The sequence below is a fragment of the Oncorhynchus kisutch genome, linkage group LG4, assembly GCF_002021735.2.
Source record: "Oncorhynchus kisutch isolate 150728-3 linkage group LG4, Okis_V2, whole genome shotgun sequence".
Lineage (NCBI taxonomy): Eukaryota > Metazoa > Chordata > Actinopteri > Salmoniformes > Salmonidae > Oncorhynchus > Oncorhynchus kisutch.
The window spans coordinates 32,192,611-32,210,915 of NC_034177.2; the positions used below are offsets into that span (position 1 = coordinate 32,192,611).

The window sequence follows — 18,305 nt, forward strand, 5'->3', positions numbered from 1 at the left end:
GTCATTTGTTATTGTTTATTATGATGTCCTCGTTATTGCACGTATGAGGAGCTCTATTGCTTTCTGATTGGCCAGTCCAAAGAGGTCAGGGTTCACGTTGACCCCAGATCTAACCACTGATCCAGGGTCAGATACTTTGTCATTCTATAATGGTTAAGGTTAGGATTGAGGATAGTGTGACCCTAGATCTGTGGTTATAGGAAAAACTTCTACCTTGACTCCAGAATGTTCTGGGTGGTTCTCTTGGGGATCTGGAGATCACTGACCCATTCCAGGTGAGAATACGCTGTGAAAGCGGACACATACTTTTATAACATTATTAATGACACCTTTGGACAGAGTTAGTACCATTAGCATTGACACTTTATAATGGTAAAATACTGTTTTGTTGTATTGTTCTACATTGCTTGTGAAGGACCAGTCACTCCTAGCCTATTCCCATATGTACACATTACAATCCCTGTCATCTGTTGGTCAAGCTAACTAGTATAGTATACATTTTAAAAGGGATTAGATGTATACCTCATCTGTATTTCTACAGTATGCCACTGCTTTGAGTTGAACACAGCTCACACAATCAGACTGCAACACCAACTCTTCTCTCTCCACCCCCCCTCCATCTCCACCCTCTTCAAGGCTGCCACTGCTTTGAGTTGAACACAGCTCACACAATCAGACTGCAACACCAACTCTTCTCTCTCCACCCCCCCCCCCCCCCCCCCTCCATCTCCACCCTCTTCAAGGCTGCTGCCGTGACAGCCAATGTTCTTGGTGTGTATTTGAGTCGGGCTCTGTATGTGTGTGCTAGACATGATGGAGCGCGGTCACAGAACCCTTCTTGGCATTGTGTTGCAGTGGACTCAGGATCCGTACAGAGCCTGTCTTAAGCAATCTTGGCTCTGACGAATACACCAGCAGAGTTTCACAAGGTGAGAGAGTGAAGGGGGACTGCCATGGGTGACAGAGAAAGACAGGGAGACAATGAGAGAGATGGAGAGGGGGAAAGTAGGTTGGTTGAGTTTTCTGCCAAGTCCAATTAAAGACAACTTGAATTTGAATCAACATCCCACTCCTTAATCCTTCTTCATACTCGACTCCCCCATCCCACTACATCAGAACAAAAGGAATTGTGGCAGTGGTTGTCCATAGCAATGTGCCATGCAGGGAGAGGAGTGGATGGGAGGTTATAGTGTCTGGTTGGCGCAGGGCTGGGGAGTGAATGCATGAGCCTCAGAACAACAGCCATCCAATCTCTGGGCTGAACATGATGCTGTGCCTTCTGGGCCGTGGCACACTTTTACATAACCCTGCTCCTATGCCTGCTGCAAAACACACAGAAAAATGCTCAATCACAAAAACTGTCTCTTATTTTAGTTTTTCACCATTCCTAAGCCTTTGGGGAAATGTTTGACTGGTGACCTGCGTTAGGAGTGTAACAGCGGTTGTCACACCCCAGTCAAACCTGTTAGCAGAGATGGGTGTGGCCTCATTCTCCTGGACACTTCCTGTGTTTCACACAACAGAAAAGTGGGATGAAGGAAAGGAGACAAGGAGAGGATTCTATTTAAGAAGAGAGCATCCAGAATATCTGCTTTCCCTCCCACCTCACATCAACAATGAGAACTTGAGAGGATAGAATAACACCGGGGGCAGGATGACTTTAACCATGAACACTGATCTAGAGTCAGTTTGAAGTTTTTAGCCCTAACGATTAAGGTTGGGATTGGTGAACTGTAAGCTGGAGTGGAGAAACTAGCAGACACACATTAAAGGAAAACACTTCAAAAACAATTTTTTCAAATTTGTTTCATTAGTCCTTTGTTGATGTAATCCCAAAATGTTTCACGTGTCAGATATCATGTTTTCAAGATATACAGTGCCAGTCTGTTTGGACACACCTACTCATTCAAGGGTTTGTCTTTATTTGGACTATTTTCTACATTGTAGAATAATAGTGAAGACGTCAAAACTATGAAATAACACATTTGGAATAATGTAGTAAGCAAAATAGTGTTAAACAAATTCAAATATATTTGAGGTTTGAGATTCTTCAAAGTAGCCACCCTTTGCCTTGATGACAGCTTTGCACTCTCTTGGCATTCTCTCAGCCAGCTTCATGAGGTAGTCACCTGGAATTCATTTCAATTAACAGGTGTGCCTTGTTAAAAGATAATTTGTGGAATTTCTTTCCTTAATGTGTTTCAGCAAATCAGTGTTGTGTTGTGGTATACAGAAGAAAGCCCAATTTGGTTAAAAAAAAACAAGTCCATATTATGGCAAGAACAACTCAAATAAGCAATGAGAAACGACAATCCAGAAATTGTCCAATCCAATCCAGAAATTGTCCAATCCAATCCAGAAATTGTCCAATCCAATCCAGAAATTGTCCAATCCAATCCAGAAATTGTCCAATCCAATCCAGAAATTGTCCAATCCAATCCAGAAATTGCAGCCCAAATAAATGCATTCCAGAGTAACAGACACATCTCAACATAAACTGTTCAGAGGAGACTTCATGAATCAGGCCATCATGGTCGAATTGCTGCAAAGAGACACCAATAAGAAGATGAACACCAATAAGAAGATGAACACCAATAAGATGAAGAGACTTGCTTGGGCCAAGAAACATGAGCAATGGACATTGGACAGGTGGAAATCTGTCCTTTGGTCTGAATTCCAAATTTGAGATTTTTGGTTCAACCGCCCTGTCTTTGTGAGGCGCGGTGTGGGTGAACGGATGATCTCTGCATGTGTGGTTCCCACTGTGAAGCATGGAGGAGGTGGTGTGATGGTGTGGAGGTGCTTTGACACTGTCAGTGATTTATTTAGAATTCAAGGCACACTTAACCAACATGGCTACCACAGCAGCGATACGCCATCCCATCTGCTTTGCACTTAGTGGGACTATCATTTGTTTTTCAACAGGACAATGACCCAACACACCTCCAGGCTATCCAAGAAGGATAGTGATGGAGTGCTGGCCACCACAATCACCTGACCTCAACCCAATTGAGATGGTTTGGGATGAGTTGGACAGTGGAGTGAAGGAAAAGCAGCCAACAAGTGCTCAGCATATGTGGGAACTCCTCCAAGACCGTTGGAAAAGTATTCCAGGTGTAACTGGTTGAGAGAATGCCAAGAGTGTGCAAAGTTGTCATCAAGTCAAAGGGTATTTTGATTTGATTAACACTTTTTTGGTTACTACATGATTCCATATGTGTTATTTCATCGTTTTGATGTCTTCACTATTGCTCTACAATTTAGAAAATAGTACAAATAAAGAAAAACCCTGGAATGAGTACTGTAGGTGTCTCCAAACTTTTGACTGGTACTGTATATACATTTGGGGGCTATATGGACTAATGAAACAAATACCAAAATATCGTTTTGGGGTGGAATTTCCCTTTAAGGCACATAGCCATTAATAGAACATCATCACATGACTATAGAACACTTCGACAAGGGAGGGCTCACTACTCATTGGTTTAAAGGATGCAGGGAAGACGTGTTCAACTACACTTGTTCGGCGTAAACTCATTTCTACAAACAGTGCTTGTGGAGCGATTTCAATTAAAGTTTCTGAATGCTAAACGAAACATCAGTGAGTCAGTTTAGGGTTGTGGCATAGCATCTGCAATGTTTCTTTAAGTGACATAGCATCTGGAGTGTTTCTTTAAGTGACATAGCATCTGCAATGTTTCTTTAAGTGACATAGCATCTGTAATGCTTCTTTAAGTGACATAGCATCTGCAATGTTTCTTTAAGTGGCATAGCATCTGCAGTGTTTCTTTAAGTGGCATAGCATCTGCAGTGTTTCTTTAAGTAGCATAGCATCTGCAGTGTTTCTTTAAGTGACATAGCATCTGCAGTGTTTCTTTAAGTAGCATAGCATCTGCAGTGTTTCTTTAAGTGACATAGCATCTAAAAAGTTTGTTTAAGTGACATAGCATCTGCAGTGTTTCTTTAAGTGACATAGCATCTGTAATGTTTCTTTAAGTGACATAGCATCTGTAATGTTTCTTTAAGTGACATAGCATCTGCAATGTTTCTTTAAGTGACATAGCATCTGTAATGTTTCTTTAAGTGACATAGCATCTGTAATGTTTCTTTAAGTGACATAGCATCTGTAATGTTTCTTTAAGTGACATAGCATCTGCAGTGTTTCTTTAAGTGGCATAGCATCTGCAGTGTTTCTTTAAGTGGCATAGCATCTGCAGTGCTTCTTTAAGTGGCATAGCATCTATAATGTTTCTTTAAGTGACATAGCATCTGTAATGTTTCTTTAAGTGACATAGCATCTACAGTGTTTCTTTAAGTGGCATAGCATCTGTAATGTTTCTTTAAGTGACATAGCATCTGTAATGTTTCTTTAAGTGACATAGCATCTGCAGTGTTTCTTTAAGTGACATAGCATCTGTAATGTTTCTTTAAGTGATATAGCATCTCTAATGCTTCTTTAAGTGACATAGCATCTGTAATGTTTCTTTAAGTGACATAGCATCTGCAGTGTTTCTTTAAGTAGCATCTGTAATGTTTCTTTAAGTGACATAGCATCTGTAATGTTTCTTTAAGTGACATAGCATCTGTAATGTTTCTTTAAGTGACATAGCATCTGCAATGTTTCTTTAAGTGACATAGCATCTGTAATGTTTCTTTAAGTGACATAGCATCTGTAATGTTTCTTTAAGTGACATAGCATCTGTAATGTTTCTTTAAGTAGCATAGCATCTGTAAAGTTTCTTTAAGTGACATAGCATCTGTAATGTTTCTTTAAGTGACATAGCATCTGTAATGTTTCTTTAAGTGACATAGCATCTGCAGTGTTTCTTTAAGTGGCATAGCATCTGCAGTGTTTCTTTAAGTGGCATAGCATCTGCAGTGCTTCTTTAAGTGGCATAGCATCTATAATGTTTCTTTAAGTGACATAGCATCTGTAATGTTTATTTAAGTGACATAGCATCTGCAGTGTTTCTTTAAGTGGCATAGCATCTGTAATGTTTCTTTAAGTGACATAGCATCTGTAATGTTTCTTTAAGTGACATAGCATCTGCAGTGTTTCTTTAAGTGACATAGCATCTGTAATGTTTCTTTAAGTGACATAACATATCTAATGTTTCTTTAAGTGACATAGCATCTGTAATGTTTCTTTAAGTGACATAGCATCTGCAGTGTTTCTTTAAGTGACATAGCATCTGTAATGTTTCTTTAAGTGACATAGCATCTGTAATGTTTCTTTAAGTGACATAGCATCTGTAATGTTTCTTTATGTGACATAGCATTTGTAATGTTTCTTTAAGTGACATAGCATCTGCAGTGTTTCTTTAAGTGACATAGCATCTGTAATGTTTCTTTAAGTGACATAGCATCTGTAATGTTTCTTTAAGTGACATAGCATCTGCAGTGTTTCTTTAAGTGACATAGCATCTGTAATGTTTCTTTAAGTGATATAGCATCTCTAATGCTTCTTTAAGTGACATAGCATCTGTAATGTTTCTTTAAGTGACATAGCATCTGCAGTGTTTCTTTAAGTAGCATCTGTAATGTTTCTTTAAGTGACATAGCATCTGTAATGTTTCTTTAAGTGACATAGCATCTGTAATGTTTCTTTAAGTGACATAGCATCTGCAATGTTTCTTTAAGTGACATAGCATCTGTAATGTTTCTTTAAGTGACATAGCATCTGTAATGTTTCTTTAAGTGACATAGCATCTGTAATGTTTCTTTAAGTAGCATAGCATCTGTAAAGTTTCTTTAAGTGACATAGCATCTGTAATGTTTCTTTAAGTGACATAGCATCTGTAATGTTTCTTTAAGTGACATAGCATCTGCAGTGTTTCTTTAAGTGGCATAGCATCTGCAGTGTTTCTTTAAGTGGCATAGCATCTGCAGTGCTTCTTTAAGTGGCATAGCATCTATAATGTTTCTTTAAGTGACATAGCATCTGTAATGTTTATTTAAGTGACATAGCATCTGCAGTGTTTCTTTAAGTGGCATAGCATCTGTAATGTTTCTTTAAGTGACATAGCATCTGTAATGTTTCTTTAAGTGACATAGCATCTGCAGTGTTTCTTTAAGTGACATAGCATCTGTAATGTTTCTTTAAGTGACATAACATATCTAATGTTTCTTTAAGTGACATAGCATCTGTAATGTTTCTTTAAGTGACATAGCATCTGCAGTGTTTCTTTAAGTGACATAGCATCTGTAATGTTTCTTTAAGTGACATAGCATCTGTAATGTTTCTTTAAGTGACATAGCATCTGTAATGTTTCTTTATGTGACATAGCATTTGTAATGTTTCTTTAAGTGGCATAGCATCTGTAATGTTTCTTTAAGTGGCATAGCATCTGTAATGTTTCTTTAAGTGACATAGCATCTGTAATGTTTCTTTAAGTGACATAGCATCTGTAATGTTTCTTTAAGTGACATAGCATCTGTAATGTTTCTTTAAGTGACATAGCATCTGTAATGTTTCTTTAAGTGACATAGCATCTGTAATGTTTCTTTAAGTGACATAGCATCTGCAATGTTTCTTTAAGTGACATAGCATCTGTAATGTTTCTTTAAGTGACATAGCATCTGTAATGTTTCTTTAAGTGACATAGCATCTGTAATGTTTCTTTAAGTGACATAGCATCTGTAATGTTTCTTTAAGTGACATAGCATCTGTAATGTTTCTTTAAGTGACATAGCATCTGTAATGTTTCTTTAAGTGACATAGCATCTGTAATGTTTCTTTAAGTGACATAGCATCTGTAATGTTTCTTTAAGTGACATAGCATCTGTAATGTTTCTTTAAGTGACATAGCATCTGCAATGTTTCTTTAAGTGACATAGCATTTGTAATGTTTCTTTAAGTGACATAGCATCTGTAATGTTTCTTTAAGTGACATAGCATCTGTAATGTTTCTTTAAGTGACATAGCATCTGTAAAGTTTCTTTAATATTGACAATAATGGCAGTTAAGACTTTAAACAGTCACTTGTAATGAACTACCTTGTGTTGTCACATCGTTGCTAAAGTTTATGCCAAAAATGCTGGTTAAGGAGAAATGTTGTTGCGTTGTTGTACACACGTCTGTTACTATGGCCACAAGGTAATTGGACCCTAATATACAGTGGCTGTTCTATAGAATTAGGATGCGTAGAAAGGACATTCAGGTTCAATACAATGACTGGACTGGCTGCCATATTGGGTGCATCATTTGGAAAGTTCAATAAATATTCTATACTGCTATATTTTTTACATTTCCATTTTAGAAGACAGTCTTATCCAGAGCGACTTACAGGAGCCATTAGGGTTAAGAGCCTTGTTCAAGGGCACATCGACAGATTATTCGCCTTATCGGCTCGGGGACTCGAACAGAGCTTCTACTAGTGCTGTCACTAGATCTGCTTAAAGCCCTGTGTGTGTGTGTTCCTAACCAGCCTTTATCTTCTTCATCTCGTTGCGGGCACACGGGTCGCTGCACTGGGATGGGGGCACCACCTCCCTTGGCCAGCGAATCAGGTCACTGCTCAGGCTCAGAGTCTCCGGCCACTCACCAATGGGCACGTATCTGTTGCGATCAGCGTTGTGCTGGTAACTGAAGATGTTGAACCAGCGACCTTTCAGTTACTGGCCCAACCCTCTAACCACTTGGCTAATATGCTACAATGAGAGCAAATGTGTGATTCAACAAACTGTATGAAATGTGGATACTATGTCCGTTCCAGCCATTCTATTCCTATGGGCTCGTCAGCCCAACTCAGGGAGCTTCATCCACTGTAGTGGGAATCCTACTGGAGTTACATAATACTGTCAACATTGTGCTGTTGCAACCATCAGTAATATACAAATATACAGATACAACATACAACATACAAATGAATACAAATGCATACTGACTGGGTTATTACAATGAGACCTACAAAAAATAGTACAAAGTCTGCGGGCTATTGCAGGTGAGGCTGTCTCAGCCACTACCCCTACAGAACATCTGTCTCAGACACCCCTAATACATACACACACTCCTATCACAATCCTAACACACACACATCCTCCTATCACTATCCCAACACACACACACACACACACACACACACACACACACACACACACACACACACACACACACACACACACACACACACACACACACACCTATCACAATCCTAACACACACACACTACTATCACAACTCTAACACACACATACTCCAATCAGAAACCTAACTCACACACACACTCCTATCAAAACCCTAACACATATACACACACACAGACACACATACTCCTATCACAACCATAAAATGCACACACACACAGTCCTATCACAACCCTAACACACACACACACACACACACACACATACATATACACACACACACACACACATACACACAATCCTATCACAACCCTAACACATACACACACTCCTATCACAACCCTAACACACACACATACACACACTCCTATCACAACCCTAACACACACACACACATACACACACTCCTATCACAACCCTAACACACACACATACACACACTCCTATCACAACCCTAACACACACACATACACACACTCCTATCACAACCCTAACACACACACATACACACACTCCTATCACAACCCTAACACACACACACAGACACACACTCCTATCACAACCCTAACACACACATACATACACTCCTAACACAATCTTAGCACACACACACACTCCTATCACAACCTTAACACATACACACTCCTATCACAACCCAGTGCACAGTTATATATGTACACACGTCTTAACAAAGCTTTTCAAAACAAAGGCTCAAAAAATCCTCCTACAAAGTTGTTTTGGTTCTTTTGTTCCTCTACAACAATTTTGATTCCATTATATGTACAGCACTAGAAAACAAAGTAGTATTAAACCCTTTCTACAGCCGTGAAACAGAACTGTGCTAGTCCACGTCGTGGGAGGAGGGGGCAGGGGGGCACAATGTGTGCCTATTGGCTAACAGTCTCTGGGGGGCAGGGTTAGAGAGGTGAGTGGGTGTGGTCACAGAGAGGAAGTGGTGGAGTCGACGATCTCTCTCCCATTACACACTGTCGGTACGTACTGGGCACTCACTGATGCTGGAGAGGGAGGGGGGAGGAGGGGGAGGGAGAGAGAGAGAGAGAGAGAGAGAGAGAGAGAGAGAGAGAGAGAGAGAGAGAGAGAGAGAGAGAGAGAGAGAGAGAGAAAGAGAAAGAGAAAGAGAAAGAGAAAGAGAAAGAGAAAGAGAAAGAGAAAGAGAAAGAGAAAGAGAAAGAGAAATTAATAAAAATGGGACATTTAGTTAAATTCCAACTTGGCTACATAACGAACCATGCTCAGTGGTCAGTGTCTCTGCTGTAACTTAACCATACCGTGTGAAGCGTATGTGGTGGCAGGACCACTGACACTGAAGCGGTTGATATTGAGGCGGAGACTGGTGACGTTCTTCTGTGGTTGGAACATGATGATGTGGACCTTGGGAGCGAACATACAGCCCAGCACCACAAAGCCACTAAGACTGACAGAGATACACATGGTGGTGGTCTGGACCTGTAGAGGGAGACAGAGAACATGGTAACTACACTGGAACAGAGGACCAGAGGATGACAGAGAACATGGTAACTACACTGGAACAGAGGACCAGAGGAAGACAGAGAACATGGTAACTACACTGGAACAGAGGACCAGAGGAAGACAGAGAACATGGTTCCTACACTGGAACAGAGGACCAGAGGAAGACAGAGAACATGGTAACTACACTGGAACAGAGGACCAGAGGAAGACAGAGAACATGGTAACTACACTGGAACAGAGGACCAGACGAAGACAGAGAACATGGTAACTTCACTGGAACAGAGGACCAGAGGAAGACAGAGAACATGGTTCCTACACTGGAACAGAGGACCAGAGGAAGACAGAGAACATGGCAACTACACTGGAACAGAGGACCAGAGGAAGACAGAGAACATGGTAACTACACTGGAACAGAGGACCAGAGGAAGACAGAGAACATGGTAACTACACTGGAACAGAGGACCAGAGGAAGACAGAGAACATGGTTCCTACACTGGAACAGAGGACCAGAGGAAGACAGAGAACATGGCAACTACACTGGAACAGAGGACCAGAGGAAGACAGAGAACATGGTAACTACACTGGAACAGAGGACCAGAGGAAGACAGAGAACATGGCAACTACACTGGAACAGAGGACCAGAGGAAGACAGAGAACATGGTAACTACACTGGAACAGAGGACCAGAGAAAGACAGAGAACATGGCAACTACACTGGAACAGAGGACCAGAGGAAGACAGAGAACATGGTAACTACACTGGAACAGAGGACCAGAGGAAGGAAGAGTGCATGCTTTTTATGGACGTATGTATGAACAGACAGAAAAGCAAGAACAAATGTGTGTGTACCCACTTCCTGTATAAGTGCACACACACACACACCATCTCACAGGCAAGGCCGTGGTGTTAGTGTGTCTCTCTCTACCTCACAAGTCAGATTACCAAGGCCAAAGCAATTCTTTCCACAGCCTAAGGCTGTGTGTGTGATTTGTAAGGATCAGGTAAACACATACCCTCCTCTTGCTCTGCTTGTCGACAGTGTGTCAGTACCTGCCAGCCTCTTGGATTAACATTATAAGGGTGCACATAAAACAGTTAGCATGACATGTCAGGACAGATATCCTGCAGCCAGCGACAGTGGAAGACAGCAGTGTGTCTTATTCAAATGTTTGCCCTTATGTTTGTTAATGATGAATATAAATGTTGTGTAATACAGTAAGTGTGTTTATGCACGTGTGTGTGTGTGTGTGCGTGCGTGCGTGTGTGTGTGTGTGCATGTGTGTGTGCGTGTGTGTGTGTGTGTGTGTGTGAACCTTGCTCTCACCCTGTAGTCACTGGATGTGACGTAGAATATGGGCAGGAAGGCTAGCCAGATGATACAGGTTGTGTACATGGTGAAACCTATGAACTTAGCCTCGTTGAAGTTCTCTGGACACTTCCTGGTCTTGAAGGCGTACCTAGGATCAGATAAAGGAGACAAATAGAATGAAAGAATAAACAAACCTTGAAGGCTTACGCAATAAGAATGATAAACCTTCTGATGTCCACACGCACAATCACACGCAGCACCTCTGCACCACCTACACAGTACACAGGATGACCAGGAGCACGTCGTATCCTAGCGACAGCAGCATGCTGGAGTCACGGACGTTACACTTCAGGATCACTGTCTGCCGTCGCTCCGGTAACGTAAACCTCCTGGTACCAGGAACCTCCAGCAGCAACCACACAGACACCATCACTAACTGGACCGATATCAGGCTGAGACAGATAAACACCTGGGGGGGGGGGGAAGAGAGAGAGAGAGAGAGAGAGAGAGAGAGAGAGAGAGAGAGAGAGAGAGAGAGAGAGAGAGAGAGAGAGAGAGAGAGAGAGAGAAGAGCAACACCATCATCTAAGTTATCTACAGTGCCTTGCGAAAGTATTCGGCCCCCTTGAACTTTGCGACCTTGTGCCACATTTCAGGCTTCAAACATAAAGATATAAAACTGTATTTTTTTGTGAAGAATGAACAACAAGTGGGACACAATCATGACGTGGACATTTATTGGATATTTCAAACTTTTTTTAACAAATCAAAAACTGAAAAATTGGGCGTGCAAAATTATTCAGCCCCTTTACTTTCAGTGCAGCAAACTCTCTCCAGAAGTTCAGTGAGGATCTCTGAATGATCCAATGTTGACCTAAATGACTAATGATGATAAATACAAACCACCTGTGTGTAATCAAGTCTCCGTATAAATGCACCTGCATTGTGATAGTCTCAGAGGTCCGTTAAAAGCGCAGAGAGCACCATGGAGAACAAGGAACACACCAGGCAGGTCCGAGATACTGTTGTGAAGAAGTTTAAAGCCAGATTTGGATACAAAAAGATTTCCCAAGCTTTAAACATCCCAAGGAGCACTGTGCAAGCGATAATATTGAAATGGAAGGAGTATCAGACCACTGCAAATCTACCAAGACCTGGCCGTCCCTCTAAACTTTCAGCTCATACAAGGAGAAGACTGATCAGAGATGCAGCCAAGAGGCCCATGATCACTCTGGATGAATTGCAGAGATCTACAGAGGTGGGAGACTCTGTCCATAGGACAACAATGAGTCGTATATTGCACAAATCTGGCCTTTATGGAAGAGTGGCAAGAAGAAAGCCATTTCTTAAAGATATCCATAAAATGTGTCGTTTAAAGTTTGCTACAAGCCACCTGGGAAACACACCAAACATGTGGAAGAAGGTGCTCTGGTCAGATTAAACCAAAATTGAACTTTTTGGCAACAATGCAAAACGTTATGTTTGGCGTAAAAGCAACACAGCTCATCACCCTGAACACAACATCCCCACTGTCAAACATGGTGGTGGCAGCATCATGGTTTGGGCCTGCTTTTCTTCAGCAGGGACAGGGAAGATGGTTAAAACTGATGGGAAGATGGATGGAGCCAAATACAGGACCATTCTGGAAGAAAACCTGATGGAGTCTGCAAAAGACCTGAGACTGGGACAGAGATTTGTCTTCCAACAAGACAATGATCCAAAACATAAAGCAAAATCTACAATGGAATGGTTCAAAAATAAACATATCCAGGTGTTAGAATGGCCAAGTCAAAGTCCAGACCTGAATCCAATCGAGAATCTGTGGAAAGAACTGAAAACTGCTGTTCACAAATGCTCTCCATCCAACCTCACTGAGCTCGAGCTGTTTTGCAAGGAGGAATGGGAAAAAATTTCAGTCTCTCGATGTGCAAAACTGATAGAGACATACCCAAAGCGACTTACAGCTGTAATCGCAGCAAAAGGTGGCGCTACAAAGTATTAACTTAAGGGGGCTGAATAATTTTGCACGCCCAATTTTTCAGTTTTTGATTTGTTAAAAAAGTTAGAAATATCCAATAAATGTCGTTCCACTTCATGATTGTGTCCCACTTGTTGTTGATTCTTCACAAAAAATACAGTTTTGTATCTTTATGTTTGAAGCCTGAAATGTGGCAAAAGGTCGCAAAGTTCAAGGGGGCCGAATACTTTCGCAAGGCACTGTATCTGTAATCTGCCTCCACCTCCCATCTCCCTCCTCCTTCCATCTCTCCCTACCTCTGTTCCTCTATCTCTCCCTCCATCTCTTTCCCCCCCACTCTTCCCTCCCCCATCTTCTGACAGCTAGGATGACCTCTGACCTGCGATGTGGGGCTTATGAAGCGCGGCTTCGTGGTCCCGCCCCCGTCCTTCACCCCACTGAAGATCCGGGCGATCCGATTGGTCTTGGTGAGCAGGGCAGAGTAGCAGACAGCAAATGAGGTGCTGAGGCCGAGGCGTCGCATGGCGCAGATAGCAGGCGAGGGCTTGGCCAGGAAGAGGAAGGTGAGGGAGTAGGACATGAAGACACCCAGCAGGAGAATGTAACACAACTCTCTGCCTGACGCCTTCACCAGGGGCGTGCTGTTGTGTCTCACAAACACCCAGAACACCAGAGATGTACACAGGAACCTGCAGATGGTGAGTAGATCAGTTTCAGTTTACTTTGTTGAATCCCCTTTGGGAAAAGTGTCTAGTGTTAGTGCTGGGCCTGAACAAAAGCCTACACTTTAGGCCTGTCCCAACTGATGAGACTGATCCCTCTTCCTCTCCTCTAACTTCTCACCCAACAACAGCGATGCTGATTGGTCCGATAGCCCAGGCGTCCTCCCACATGATGTAGTCCTCAGGCAGGTCGTAACAGGAAGTGAGGTCTTCACTGGGCCACTGGCCAGGGGCGCAGGGCGAACAGGTGAACTCATCAGCTAGGTATTCATGAGCCTCACACGCCGTACAGATCCAACAACAGTACTCTCCTACAAGATACAGGTATAAAACAAATATATTACCGTAGGCAGCTTTTATGTAAGAAAAGGAAACTAGGATGTTTACATGAGAGCCAGCTGCTCCAATCATTTCATTCTTCCAAAACAAATTACACTGACACTTCTGCTAAGTGGTGTCACTAGATCTGCATAAGCCCTATGTGTTTGTGTGTGTGTTCCTCACCAGCCTGCATCTTTTTCATCTCGTTGCGGGCACACGGGTCGCTGCACTGGGATGAGGGCACCATCTCCCTTGGCCAGCGAATCAGGTCACTGCTCAGGCTCAGAGTCTCCGCCCACTCACCGATGGGCACGTAACCGTAGCGATCAGCGTTGTGCTGGTAACTGAAGATGTTGTAGCGTCCCATTCCGTCGCCATAGGCATCAAACTTCACCACGGTCTCAATACCGGGAGGAGAGAAGGGAGCTAAGAGAGAGAAGGAGGGGGGAGACAGAATGAGAAGGATGAGGAGAGGGGAGAGGAGCAGGGGAGAGAAAGAGAATGGTAGGGCATTAGAGAAAAGAGATGAGGAGAGAAGATAAGAAACAGAATGGAACTAGTGTCAGGATTTCAATTTCAAAGTCAATATGAACAAAGCAGTGTCACACAGAGGGGTGTATTGAATTCCAAGACATACACCACGTACAGAGCCAGTCGATGTGACAAAGTGAAAATGTAGCAAGTGTTTCTGGAGCTTTAAGACCTGTGTTACAGCATCTCACTGAGGACAATATCCTGTACTCAACAACACAACTGCAGAAAGAAGAAGCCCAGAACATACACCGCTTTATGAGAGTGTCACAACACTAATGTTACTGACTGGGATTGAACCTGTTACCTCTGTACCACAAAGCCAGTCGAGCTAAAGCCTGGACAAAATTACTAATTGTGTGAGTGTGGTTTACCGAAACTCCACTGCAAGAGGAAACCCATGAGGGTGACTGACTGATGTTTACCCCTATGAGGTAGGCCTATACAGAACTGTGACAATGTTTCCATGACCAAGATAGAGTCAGAGTGTGTTTACTGAGGGGCTGTAAATGCTCAGTGTGTCTTAGTGAGGCCTGTTTCCCCATGACACTGGTATGTGCTTGCAGGTCATATAAGGACAACCATCTACGGAACACTTGGTATTCTAGAGGAGAGGAGACCCATGGCACCAGGTGTGTGTGTTCTAGAGGAGACCCATGGGACCAGGTGTGTGTGTGTGGGTGTGTGTGTGTGTGTTTGTGTGTGTGTGTGCTCCATTGGGTCCTAATTCTAACTGGTTTATAGCACATGGTTCTGAGCATGGTGGCAGATTGGGACTGTCGTGACGTTGTGTAGTTAATGTGATGACTGTTGTTCATCGAATGATTAAAAGTTTCTGATTCAAGCAATTATTAACTCATTAACCTGGGGCAACATGGGAAAACTAGTTTTTAATGAGTTTATTTTTCCCAAATTAACTCAAAGAATATCAGAATATCGATTTTACAACAGCCGCTAATGAACCAGTTACCTCTACAATCTCGTTCTGAACATCGTATAGTCCGTGAATCTGCACGGACCCGGGTCTCACCATTGAGTTCGTACCACACCAATCTTAGTTGAATATTTATTTATGAGAAAGCTACAATGATGATAAAAGATACACATAGACAAAACACATCATAGGCTATTGATTAGAACTTAGTATAACGGGCCAACACACTATGGCGCGTGTTACCCAAAATGGGAATTTCAAAGAGAGAGAGAAAAAAGAAAGTACACGAGAGAAATATACATTTGGGTGAATTTGTCAGCTATGCTATTCTAACCCTAGCCTCGCCCCAAACTGCCGCTCTTATGGGTCAGAATATAATGATGTAATTACATGAGGAAGATCTCCGAGGAGAACATTCAGGGGACCGTTCAGGCTGCTCTGGTCGTCCTCACGATGTCAGTGTCCTTTTGGCTTAGGAGTCTGTTCCCTCCCCCTTGCTCTGGAAGGGGTCTTCTGAGGACAGACAGCTCTGTAGCTCAGAGCTCACAGCATAGGAATGAAACCTTTTAGATACCACGATTCGCTGGGATTGGATGCTAGGGGGTCCGGCTTGAATACACCCGCTTAGACAAAGCTACTCATCCGTAGCTTGGGTAGAAAAAGATTCTTTGTCTTCAAACTTGTGTTGCATTCTGGGTTCGTTTACTTTTTAGACCTTAGCTGCAGCTTGGGTCATGTAGTTTTCTCTGTAAAGTCTTTACTCACAGGTTTTATACCCTCGTGTCAGAAGTGGGCGTAACCGCCTTTAGGGCAATTCTCTGGGCGTACCTAGTTAAGAGCAAGATCTAGGTTTCTCTCAAATCCAATTTTAGGCAACTAACTTAATATTTCATCTTTACCAAAACATTCCCTGTGATTTGGACATTTTCCACACAACGTACAATGTATAAACATCAAACATATACTAGGAAAGCTCTTCACGTTACAATGTTTTCGTAAAAACGTCATCTATTAACCTTTAATAACAAAACAAAAATGACATATATTTTCATATTCCATCTATCGTCATGACCACCATTGTGGCTGACGAAAACCATTGTTCCAAAGTCCCTTTATTTCATAGTTTAATGTTCTGAGGCTGGTTCTCCATTATAACAGGACAAAGGAATTTGTCTGTGGCCTGAGATTTACCAGGGCATGAGGGGTCATAAAACACCCACATCTTCAGACCCCTAGATCTCTCCTCCGCTGTTGGGGTTGAGAGATAATCTGTAGGGTTGTGGTCTCCTGTAACCTGACCTGATCAGGACAGTCATGACAGGGCTAAAGCTGACATCATTGTGTGTGTGTGTTTGTGTGTGTGTGTGCGAACATACCTGCGTTTTGTTAGTCTGTGTATGTGTGTGAGCATACCTGTTTTTGTGTGTGTGTATGTGTGTGTGTGTGTGTGTGTATTGTCAAATACCTTTTCCCTTTTGCGTGCGTGCGTACGTGCTCGCGTGCATGTGTGTGTGTGTGTGTGTGTGTGTGTGTGTGTGCTGACTAGGACTAAAGCTGTGATAGCTGTGAAGACTCAATGAGATGAGAGAAGAATGGAGTGTCAGACCAGAGAGGTTTTAGGGCTTATGAAATCCATAAATCACAAAGACAACCTGAGTCTCTCTCTCCCCCTCTTCTCTATCCCGCTCTTTCTCTCTCTCTCCATCCTCAATACATCCCTCCCTCTCTTTCTGTCACTCACAGAGGATATTGGCAGTGCTTAGGCTTCTTTCTGAAATAAAAGTTCAATGATTTCAATAAGGAAAAGCTGATAAGATCTTAAGACTGAGAATAGCTGATCATTCTTAATACTGCAAAATGCAGCTAATCTCTCTCTATATAATAAAGCAATAAGGTTAGACACACAGACACACACACACACACCTCCCTCATTATTATAACTGCACCCTATTAGCATAACAGCTTTGTGTAAAAGGTTAATTGGCCACATTATGATTATGTGTTAGAACTGGTGTGCTGAATTCCAAATCAAGCCCTTGTCCCTACACCCTACTCCTATAGTCCCTCCCTCAGATCTACATTCGTGGTTTGGGCCTGGGTAAGGAGGTGTTTGAGAATTCAGGATTAGTCTGCTGTCTGTCCCCAGAGGGCACTCATATGTCTCTGATCCAACACCAGTACCTCTTCTATTCCCTGCAGAGAAATGAGACCTTGCTGGCAGTCAGTACTAACTTAACACTGCAAGTTATAGCCACTCCAAGGCTACTGGAAGAGATTTTGATGACTGTGTAGATCTGACAAACACAAGGTTGTAGAAAAACATCAACATGTCAATGCCAACTGCTGAACATACACACATATGCACGCAAACATAACACACCTAGGCACACACACTCCTAACAAACCCGTATACTGTTCGTCCTGCAACTTCCTATAACGTTCTATGTGACCCAGTACCATATCCGTCAAGAGAGCATAGGTAGCCCAGAGTAAAGGCATATTTCTCCCCTCAGCTTGTTCTAGTTTAAGAGCTCTGGGAGACTGTCCAGTTCAGGCTCCGAGGTTAGCGGGACTCTCCTTAGGTCTCCCCAGCAGTATCTGCGTTGCTGAGAAGACTCAATGAGATGAGAGCTCTAGCGGTCCTCTCTGATGTTGGAAAAAGGCTGAAGTCTGCAGCTTTACGTTAGACAGTAAAGCACTGCACTACACGGCATTCATATGCAGAGCAAATCTGTCCACACCATCCGTCTATTGTTTACTCTCTGTCTCTCTGTCTCTGTCTCCATCTCTCTGTCTCTCTTTCTCTCTCTCTCCCTCTCTCTCTCCCTCTCTCTCTCCCTCTCTCTCTCCCTCTCTCTCTCGCTCTCTCTCTCTCTCTCCTCTCTCTCTCCCTCTCTCTCTCTCTCTCTCTCTCTCTCTCTCTCTCTCCTCTCTC

The 18,305-nt window shown here is 42.6% G+C and overlaps 1 protein-coding gene across 1 annotated transcript in view; it reads right to left on the minus strand.

Moving 5' to 3' along the window:
- Position 1: 1 nt before the first annotated feature.
- Positions 2-18,305, minus strand: part of grm3 (glutamate receptor, metabotropic 3) — a 59,035-nt gene continuing 40,731 nt past the window's right edge. The window contains exons 7-13 of the mRNA XM_031822835.1: positions 14,089-14,331; positions 13,706-13,895; positions 13,242-13,551; positions 11,160-11,353; positions 10,900-11,032; positions 9,375-9,552; positions 2-9,101 (exon numbers count right to left, since the gene is read on the minus strand). Of these exons, the coding sequence (XP_031678695.1) occupies positions 9,025-9,101; positions 9,375-9,552; positions 10,900-11,032; positions 11,160-11,353; positions 13,242-13,551; positions 13,706-13,895; positions 14,089-14,331 (1,325 nt within the window). The 3' untranslated portion in view covers positions 2-9,024. The remainder of the gene's footprint in view (positions 9,102-9,374; positions 9,553-10,899; positions 11,033-11,159; positions 11,354-13,241; positions 13,552-13,705; positions 13,896-14,088; positions 14,332-18,305) is intronic.